This window comes from Orycteropus afer, unplaced genomic scaffold (assembly GCF_000298275.1).
Source record: "Orycteropus afer afer isolate SDZICR_OR568_19922 unplaced genomic scaffold, OryAfe1.0 scaffold00049, whole genome shotgun sequence".
NCBI lineage: Eukaryota > Metazoa > Chordata > Mammalia > Tubulidentata > Orycteropodidae > Orycteropus > Orycteropus afer.
Window position 1 is genome coordinate 10,236,263 of NW_006921636.1, and position 10,484 is coordinate 10,246,746.

Sequence of the window (10,484 nt, forward strand, 5' to 3'; positions counted from 1 at the left end):
TCCTCCTGTCTGTCTGTCCCTGCTCCGTGTGTGTGTGTGTGTGTGTGTCTGTCTGTCTCCTCCTGTCTGTCTGTCCCTGCTCCGTGTGTGTGTGTCTGTCTCCTCCTGTCTTGTCTGTCTGCTCTGCTCTTTCTTTGCCTGCATTTCTGTGTCTGTCTGGGTGGCTGTTCCCCTTTCTCTCTGCTCTTCTGTCTCTTTGTCTCTGTTTCTCTTTTTCTTTTTCTCTCTCCTTTCTCCTTAGAACTGCGGGATATTCCTGGTAGGAATGATATTAGTAGCTTGGAGAAGGGGTGTCTGATGCTCCCCAAGGAAGCTGGGGGGGTCTGGAAGCTCTGGGACAGGAGCCACTTACCCCACCCCACCCCACCTGCCCTGGCACTCCAAGGAGGCCCTGGGAGGGAGAGCATTCTTTCAGCTTTCTGCGAGGTGGGCACCCGGCCACGGTGAGTCCAGCCTCAGCGTCGCCGTCCGTGTGTCTGCCGCAGGTTCGCCGAGCAGGCCGTCTTCATCCTTTTCTGCATGTTCGCCATTCTCCTCTTCACCCGGGACCCGAAGTTCATCCCTGGCTGGGCCAGCTTCTTCACCCCCGGGTGAGATTCTCGGGCCTCACAGAATGGAGTCCGGCAGGCTTTCGCTGTGATTGCCGTTTTTGTCTTTTTCTCCAACATGTAGCCACCTTTGTTACTTTTTCAGATGAACAATGGGTGTTGTAAACATTTTAATAATACAGAGAACCTAGCACCTCAGAGTCCCGTTTCCCCATGCATCTTTTTGACTTGAAAAAAAAAAAATACCCATCTGGCAACAGTTCTACATCATGATCCCATTGGTGGTCACAGGACTGTAGACATTTGTCCAAATTCATTGAATGTCCCCTTAAAATGGGTGCACCTCATTGCATGTAAATTATACCCTAGTCAAACTGACTTTACATACTCCTGCAAAGTAGCCAACAACAAATCTATCTAAATACAAGATTTTTTAACAAAAATGTGACCACATTATACATAGTATTTGCGACTTTTTTCTCTTTTACTTTTCCATTACAAAAATTATGCATGCTCATTATACAAGATTCAAACAATACTGAATTATAAAAAAAACTTAATTATTCTTCACCTGCTTTCTGTCCCACTCCCCAGAGATAATCACTATGAACATTTTAGTGGGTAGCATTTCATCTCTGTCTGTCATCCATCTATCCACACACACACAAGCAAATACACATGCATACTCACACACGTACACTAGCACATACACACATTCATGCATATGTATGTGTGTGTGTGTGTGTGTTACAGATGTCTAACTTATGGACAACTCTTCCTGACCCTTTAATGCAGGGCTTCCAACTGGTTCTGTCACGGCTAACTAAGCAAAGCAGGAACAGACAGGCATTTTTACAGTTTGGTGATTCATTATGGTAACCTGAACGGGAAAAATTATCGGTCGAAGCCCTGGAATGGGAGATTTGGAAGAGGTGTAGTGAGCCTTTCAGGAGCCTGATGCTGAGACTGAATTATTGGCAGGGCTGTGGAAAACCACACACATTCAAAGCGGCCACCATCTTTGAGTGTGGTACTGCCATCTTTGAGTGGGGTGCCACCATAAAAGTAAGGCTACATAAGAACCATATGCCTCTGTTGCAGCTGGCCTACAAATTCTTAACAGAACAGGAGCTGATCTCATGTATAACCCAGGGACTCTGTGTGTGTGTGTGTGTGTGTGTTTGATTTATATAGTTCATTGGTTGTGTTTCTATGTTGATACATAAAGATCATCTCTCATCTTTTAAAAAAATACACACAGAATATTTCATTCTAAGGCTAGGACACATTTCATTTAAGTATATTCCTTTTTTAAAGTCCCACTCTTGTACTCCTATATAAATAATAAACATCTCTGTACATAATCTGTGAACGATAGTCTGATTATTCACTGAGGGTAAATTCTAAGAGGCAGAATAACTGGATCACACACAAAATTTCAAAACATGTTGCCAACTCCCTGCTAAAAGGTCAAACCATTTTACTTCCCCACCACCAGTATTTTTGTCCCAACACTCTAACCCTTCTCAAATTTTATCTATTAGCAGACAAATGATATTCCATGAGTGTTTTAATTTTGATTCTTTTCACTATAGTGATAATAATCACCATTTCAAATTTCTTGGCCATTTGAATACTCTTTCTTCCAAATGTGTGGGCTAAAGGGATTTTGTTAGCAATTGTTTATTGGAGCCAGAAAAGTCTGGGTTCAAGGCTCATGTCCTCTGTGGACCATTGTCTGGCCTAGAGAAAGTTGCTTCTGCTGTTAAACTTCAGATTTCTTTTCTGAGATGTGAGCTGTCTGCCTTGGAGGGTTGTTTCTGAGTCGTCTGTGAACTTAAGTTTGGTGAACTTAAGGACATGCTATGTATGCATGCTTGGAAGGTGCCACTTAGGTGTGCACAGTGATGATGTGGGGTCCGTCTGGGTCCTGCTGGTGGGGTGGGCAGCCTCTCTGTGTGGTAAGCTGCTCGTCGCAGGAGGAACTTAAGCAGAAGCTGCTCAAGTACATACAAGACTCTTACAAGCGTCTAGGTTAGGGTGACTTGTGGATGTTCCACGGACCCCAATATTGCAAGGCTCTCCATTTCTTCCTTCTTTGGTCAGGTCCTTGCATTTGAAAAACAGGCTTTTGTTTGACCTTGCAGCACCAAACCATGTCCCAGGGAGCTGTCCAGAGGCTTTTGCATCCACGGGCAGTTGCATTTGTGCAGGACGTGATGCAGGACTGGCCCCAAGGAGGCCTTTAATAGCGGGCCAGGTTCTCTCCTACCAATCCTCACGGGCTGCCCGCCAACCCGAGCCTGCTGGGTGCCTAGAGTCATGTGTTTCGGGGCTTTGTCGTTGTAGGTATCTCTCCGATGCTGTCACTGGTGTGTCCATTGTCACCATCTTGTTCTTCTTCCCGTCCCAAAGGCCATCTCTCAAGTGGTGGTTTGACTTCAAAGGTAAGGGGGCCCAGGCTGGGGTCTCAGTGGGCTCAGTGAGGACTGTAGCAGGAAGCATGTAATCAGGGACCTGGAGGTGGGGTTCACACCTAGGAAGTGCTCCTTGATGGGCCCATTGGATAACCAAGTGGTCCACCATGTTCCCCTTTCGCTGGCTAAGTGTTGACCTTGTCTGGGGACGCAGAGAGTGTCCAAGCTGATAGTCCAAGGCAGGGGTTGGCAACGACAGTCTGTGACCCAAATGACTTCTGTTATGTATTTATCTGTGAGCTAAGAATGGTGTTTACATTTGTAAATGGTTGGAAAAATCATATTTCAGGACACATGAACATTACCTGAAGTTCAAATTTCAGTACCCATATATAAAACTTTGAATTTCCTTAATGCAAAATTTATGGAAATGTATTTTCTGTCGTTATTAAGTACTTACACAAAGGCCTTGATTTTTACCTCTTGGCCCACAAAGCCAAAAATATTTACTTTCTGGCTGCCTTTGAAAAAACGTTGCTGACCCCTGGTCTGAGGCAGGAGTTAGTTCACGTCTGCCGAAGGCGCTAGGCGTGAAAAATTCAAGCTGAGTTTAAAACTTCCAGGAAGGAGTGGGGTCTGAGGCACAGCTGCCTAAAGGCCCTCAATACAGTGTGAAAATATCAAACCAAGCATCTGTGGGCTGACTTCCCGATTGATTGCCAATTTAGCTTCCAGCAGATGTCTGCCAGAAGGCCCGCCACTGTCCTCTGTCCATGGAGCCTGAGACCGGCCTGGTGTCCACTGGGGCAGGGGAATGGGCTGCCCATCAGGATTTTCTGTCATCGAAATCAATCAAGGATCAAGCAGCACAGCTCCAGTCACGGAGGGTGGACGAGGGAAACTGAGTGCAAGGATCAGTGAGGAGCCAGGGATCATAGCACAGCTGGCCTCAAAGGGGCTAGAACTGGATGCAGGGAGGCCCAAGGCCGTGGGCTTTTGGACTCTGCAATTCTATGGATTCAGTCATTTTTGTCATCCCTGCGTCTCCACCTTAGTTCTGACTGGCTTTCCTCACTATCCACTCTGTGTATTATTTCTGTAACTCTTCATACTTTCTACTGCTTCTTAGTTATAGCTTTTGCTTCATTACAGTTTCTGCCTTTTTTCAAAAATATAACCAGCTATAAAACAAACAAGACTTAAGTGTCTTTTTTCATAATGCCCAGCCTCTCAGAGAGCCTGGTCCTCAGAGCTTCTGCTAGCTCGACTCCTATGGCTTCTGCTTCCTACGGTGTCTGTGCTGGGGGCATCGGTGCTTTAGTGGTAGAGTTTGCCTTCCGTGTGCAGAACGGGCTTCCCTTCTGGCCAGTCACCACCTGTCTGTCAGTGGGGACTTGGGTGTTACTATGATGCTGGATAGCTTTCAGCATCGCTTCCTGACTAAGACAGCCTAGGAAGAGTGGCCTAGAAATCTAGTTCCAGAAAAACCAGCCAGTGGAAACCCCATGGAGCAGTACAGTCCAATCCCGTTGTGCCTGGGAGCACCGTGAGTCAGAGACAGACTTGACGGTAGCTAACGGCAGCGTAATGCCTGTCCTACCAGAGCTTCTGTGCCCTCAAAGCATCTACTCCCTCATGCTTTCTGCTTCTTCACAGCTTCCATTCTCTCCCAGTGCTTTTTCCTTCATAGTGTTTATCTACTCCCTCACAGCCTGTGTTTCCTTGGGGTATCCAGCTCCTCACAGCCTCCTTCCATGTCTTAGAACCTCAGCTTCTGCTTCCTCACAGCACTTCACCCTGTTCATGGCCCCCCCACATCACCTGACACCTCTCTCTTTGTGTTTCTTCTTTCACCTTTAGCTGTCACTTCTCTTTGCCCAGTTGTCTATTTCTTGTTCTTACTTCTGAATGTAAGAATCTGACTGGCCCAGCTTGTTCTTGGAGAAGGTCTTCTACCAGGCCACCCCTTGGCTCCTGACAGCCTCTGTCCTTGGTCAGGTGTCCATCCATGGTCACTCCTCTGTGGGTAGGTTCACAAGGCTGCCTCTCAGCTGGGGCTGTGAGGGAGGCACTGTGTCACAGAGGTCTCCTGTCCCGACTCTGTTACTAACTTGCTGGGTGACCTCGAGTAAGTCTCTTTGCTGCCTCGGCCAAGCTGTCTCATTGAAGAAGTGAGAGGTCCCTTAGACGCCTCCCCTCTCTGATATTTAGTGGTTCTGTAGATCTGGGGTTGCAAGCTCCAATGCCTACAGGGAGGCAGCAGGGAAATTATGTATGTTCTGGGAAACATTTTCCAGGAAACATATAGCCTACCCTGGCCATTGCGCCTTCCACAGTTTTGGGGGCAGAGAACACTTTCTGTGTCAATAGAAAAACAACATCAGAGAGGTGATGCTAAGGGAAGAGCATCAGGGCGCGGTGGGGTCTGTGGAAAACTGATGAGCTCAAGTAAAGGGGGAAGCCGCCACTCAATTTCCACTGATCATCACCATGCAGGAAAGCAGGACCAGTTTTGTCCAATTTACAGAGAAGTAAAAAATGTGGATTTTTTTTTTTTTTTTAATCTCCTTCGTTTTAAATATTGGCAACTAATGAAAATTGAAAAACAAAACTACTGCATGGGCCAACGGGGCCAGGTTAAAACACATCAGTGTGTTGTCTCTGCCCCAGCGAGCGTTTATGCCCCTATGGCCATGGATCCCTTGAATTGGAATTCCCTGCATTACCTGATGGATGGGCAGGTCCAGGAGCACCACCCACCATTAAGCCACCTGAAATGGAACGTTTTTAGCTTTAAGCCCTCAGGGCTTCTGTGGGGCCTTAGAGGGTGTTCACTGTCAGTTTCCAGATGAGGAAATAGAAGCCCATGGAGAGAGAGTGACTTGATGGAGGTCACACAAGTTAAAAAGAAACAGGATTTAGAACCCAAGTGACCAGGCCAATCTTGATTTTCTCATTCTACTCATTTTCCTTCAGTTTCCTAAGGGTCTGAATTGCTCTCATGTCTCTGTCTTTATGGTCATTCAATAAGTAGTGATTGAGTATTGACTCTGTGCCAGGCCCTATACTTAGGGTTCATCATCATGAGGTAGATGATGAAGATGATGATAGCTTCCATTTCCTCTCTTCCTCTTGCTTGGCTCAGTCCATCACTTCATTCAGGGCTCTGTCCAAATGTCACATCCCCAGGAAACCTGCCCTGACCACACCATCTAAAAGACACCCCTCCTTTCTCCCTCTCCAGCCCTTCACCGTATTTCTCCTTCTTCAGAGCACTCACAATTTCCTGACATTATATTTACTTGTTCTTCATCTGCTTCTCCTACTGCAATGCAAGTTCTCCATGGAGTAAGATTTTCTCTGAATTGGCTATGGCGGGGTCCCTAGTGCCTAGGAGATTGCTCGGTACATAGTAGGTGCTCAATGTCTATTTTTAAAATAAACGACCCAAGGACTGGCTCTGGGCCAGGCCCTGTGCTGTACACTTTGCACACACAGGCTATTGCATCTTCCCCATGAGTCTCTGAGGGTGGTGCCATTACTTGGCTTTGCAGATGGGAAAACTGAGGCTCAAAGAAGCAGAGTCACTGGCCCCAGTCACACAGCTAGTCAACAGCAGAGCTAGGATTCAAATCTAGTTCAACCACCGAGCCTGCACTTTTAGCCACTGCTCTAACGTCCAGGAGGCATCACGTTGAGCTGGAAATGGGAAATTCACATAGTTAGAAGTCTTACAAGAAGTAGTGGCAAGAGCACAGCTGGATGGGAAAATAATACCAACAACAATAATAATAACAAACCAGTTGCCATCGAGTCAGCTCTGACTTATGGAGACCCCGAGTGTGTCGGGGGGACTGTGCTCCACAGGGTTTCCCAAGGCGGAGTTTTTGGAGGTAAATCTCTCCGTCTGTCTGCGGAGGTGCCTCTGGATAAACTTGAACCTTCAACCTTTTGGTTCACAGCCAAGGGCCTTCACCATTTTCCCCACTCAAGGACTTCAATAACTAACATTAATTGATGACTTCCTACATGGCAGACAGTCTTATAAACGCTTGCCATTCGTTAGCTCATTTAATCTGCATTGCTAACCAGAAGGCAGGCGGTTCAAATCCACCAGCCACTCCTGGGAAGGAAGGTTGTGCAATCTACTCCCATAGAGATACCACCTCGGAAACCCAAGGAGGGGTCTCTGTGAGTCGGCTCCGACTCGACGGCAGCGTGTTTGGTTTGGTTTTTATGTTAAACTCAGTTCAGGGCTTTTTCACTTCTTCCCTCCTACCTTTACCTGCGAGGTGGGAAAAACACTTTACTTTTTTAGACCTTAGCTGCCTTGTTAATGAAATAATATTTTAACTACTGGAAGGCAGAAGGCAGGGCCACCTGCCATCTCCAATCACCTTTTCCAATTCCGGGCTCAATGCTATGTTGCACGTGGCTCAAGAATTCCCTGGCAGTGAGCGATTCCTCAAGTGTGTATATACACCTGTAGGCTGCCTGCAGAGTTAGTGGAGGGATTTTCTTAAGTAGCTTCCTGTTGTCTTTATTTCCTGGTTATAAAATTTTGTTTAGGCAACCACTGTATAATATTCGGAAAAAGCCAACGAGAAGGGAAAGAATGTCAGTGATTGCATGACTGGGACCTCTCTGGGCACAGAACTACCGGGTGCCCAATGGATAGGTGCTTGGCTGCTAACCAGAAGGTCGGCAGTTCAAACCCACACGGTGGTTCCACGGGAGAAATACCTAGTGACCTGCTTCCGTAAAGACCACAGCCCAGAAAACCCTAGGGAGCAGTTGTGCTCTGTGCCTTGGGGTCGCCATGAGTCAGAACTGTCTGGACAGCATCTAACACCACCAGAGGCCAGACCTGTCCTCCCTGCCTCCCAGGTCTCAGCCTGCAGTGAAGAGTTGGAGCAGGCTTTACTCTGCATCAGGCATTGGGCTAAGCGTCTCGTATATATTATTTGACGTGGCTTTATGGAGTCAGAATCAACTAAATGGCAACAGGTTTGTTTTTTAACTGGTTATTTATGGACTAACTACAGGTGCCCTGGCGGCACAAGGTCAATCACAGCTGCTAACCAAAAGGTTAGTGATTCATACCTAGCAGCTCTGTAGGACAGAAAACCTAGAGATCTGCTCTCGGAAGACTGCAGCCTAGGAAACTGTGGGGCAGTTTCTGCTGTGTCACGTCAGGTCGCTATGAGTCGGCATTGACTTGACAGCAGCCACCAGGCCCCAGCACCGCTCGACACCCTGAGGATCCAGATGTGAACTGGACAAGAGTGTCCCTCTCCACATACAGCTCCATCGTGACCTCAGTCAGTGCCCAGGTCCTGTTGTTGTGCCTGTGTTAGCTGAGGAGATGGGGCTCAGAGAAAGGGTGAGCATGTGCCTAGACCCAGGACTGCGACCCATGCAGGGAGGCAGACGGGCGCTCACAGCCAAGTCCAGCCCACCACAACCCTGCAGAGTTTTCCTGGTTTCCATAGCGTCTGCGGCTGCTTTCACGCCAAAGTGATGGCGCATCGCCTGCAAAGCCTGCAGTATTCTCTCTCCAGCCCTTCACAGAGCATGTCTGCTGACCCTTGTCCTAACCATTTTGCCACATGGCCACTTTTGACAAAATAGAAACTATCCCATGAACTCATGGGCCAGACGTGGCCTTAGTTTCTGTTTTCATGAATTTCCTTCCTCTTTTTCCCATCGCTGAATACATTCAGTTAGAAAGAAAGCCTTTCTCTTGTAAATGAGGATAAAAATAGCACTGCCCTGTGAGGTGGGAGCATGCCTGCAAGGGCAGTGCCCGGGCCCAGGAGATGTCCCGCCCCACAGTGGGAGCCGCGGCAACAGTCTCACGCTCAGTACAAGTGGCCGTCCCAGAACGATGCTTGTGGGGTTTTCCTAAAGCTCCCGAACCAGACTCGAGACAGAGTGTGGCTTCCTGGGGACCCCTCAGTGTCCCCACAAAGATGGGGCTGCAGGGTTCAGGAGCCCCTTCCCAGGCTGAGTGGCCCTCCCTGATACTGTGTTGGGTCCCTCTCTCTGCCCAGCTCCCAACATGGAGACGGAGCCCTTACTGACGTGGAAGAAGGCCCAGGAGACAGTGCCTTGGAGCATCATCCTCCTCCTGGGTGGGGGCTTCGCCATGGCCAAAGGCTGTGAGGTAAGGCCAGGGCAGGGGCTGCACTGTGGGGCTGGGCGGGGCCGGCTACAGGTGCTGCAGTGACAGGCAGTGGACTGCACGGCCCTGCAGGCCCCACCAAATGGGATAACTGTGCTGCCTCCTGGCCCGCACTCGGTGTCTGCTGCTGCGGAGAGCGTGAGGACTACAATCTGGACCGCCACGGAGGGCAGGATGGGAATGATAATCATGATATCATGGCTAGTGGGCTCGGAGCACAGAGACCTTCCAGCAGTGTGCTCACCACGTGCCAGCACGGCTCAGTGCCTTCCACATATTAACTCACATAAGCCTCGCGACACGCCTAGGATATAGATGCCATTATTAGTCCCATCTGGTGGCATAGTGCCTAAGGCATTTGACTGCTCACCAGGAGGCTGGAGGTTCAAACCCATTAGCCACTCCTTGGAAGGAAGACTAGGCAATTTACTTCCATAGAGATACTGCCTTGGAAACCCAAGGAGTGGTTGCTATGAGTCGGATGGACTCGATGGCAGTGAGGTTTTTTTTGTTTCTTTTTTTAATAGATGAAGGAAACTGAGGCACAGAGAAGTAGAGTAACTTCCCTAAGGTCCCTCAGTTATGGACTCAGGGTTAGAATCTAGGCAGTTTAGTCTATTCTCTAAACCACAGTGAGAGAAATATCCAATACTGTTGTTGCTAGGTGCTGTCACTCAGTTCCGACTCACAGTGACCCTGTGTGCAACAGATCGAAACCCTGCCCCGCCCTGCACCACCCTCACACTTTTGTTGTAGTCACTGTGTCAGTCCATCTCATTGGGGGCCTTCCTCTTTTTTGTTGACCCTCTACTTTACCAAGCATGATGTCCTTTTCCAGGGACTAGTCCCTTCTGATAACATGACCAAAGGATGGGAGACGACGTCTCAGTATCCTCACTTCCAAGGAGCATTCCTGCTGTACATCTTGCAAGACAAATTTGTCCATTCTTCTGGCAGTCCATGGTATAGTCACTATTCTTTGCCAATACCATAGTTCAAAGGCATCAATTCTTCTTTGGTCCTCCTTATTCACTGTCCAGCTTTCATGAGGCCTGTGAGAATACCATAGCTTCGGTCAGGTGCACCTTAGTCCTCAAAGTGACATCTTTGCTTTTCAACACTTTAAAGGGGTCTTTTGCGGCAGATTTGTCTAGTGCAATATTTCGTTTGACTTCTCAACTGATGTTCCCATGGGTGTTGATTGTAGATCCAAGTAAAATTAAATCCTTGACAACTTCAATCTTTTCTCCATTTATCATGATGTTGCTTACTGAGCCAACTGTGAAGACTTGTTTTCTTTATGTTGAGGTGTAATCTATACTGAAGTCTTTGATC

The 10,484-nt window shown here is 48.0% G+C and overlaps 1 protein-coding gene across 1 annotated transcript in view; it reads left to right on the top strand.

Annotated features, from left to right (window-relative positions):
* Window positions 1-10,484, top strand: part of SLC13A3 (solute carrier family 13 member 3) — an 87,281-nt gene that overhangs the window by 63,041 nt on the left and 13,756 nt on the right. Inside the window, exons 8-10 of the mRNA XM_007938349.2 lie at window positions 486-590; window positions 2,898-2,995; window positions 9,019-9,131. Of these exons, the coding sequence (XP_007936540.1) occupies window positions 486-590; window positions 2,898-2,995; window positions 9,019-9,131 (316 nt within the window). The remainder of the gene's footprint in view (window positions 1-485; window positions 591-2,897; window positions 2,996-9,018; window positions 9,132-10,484) is intronic.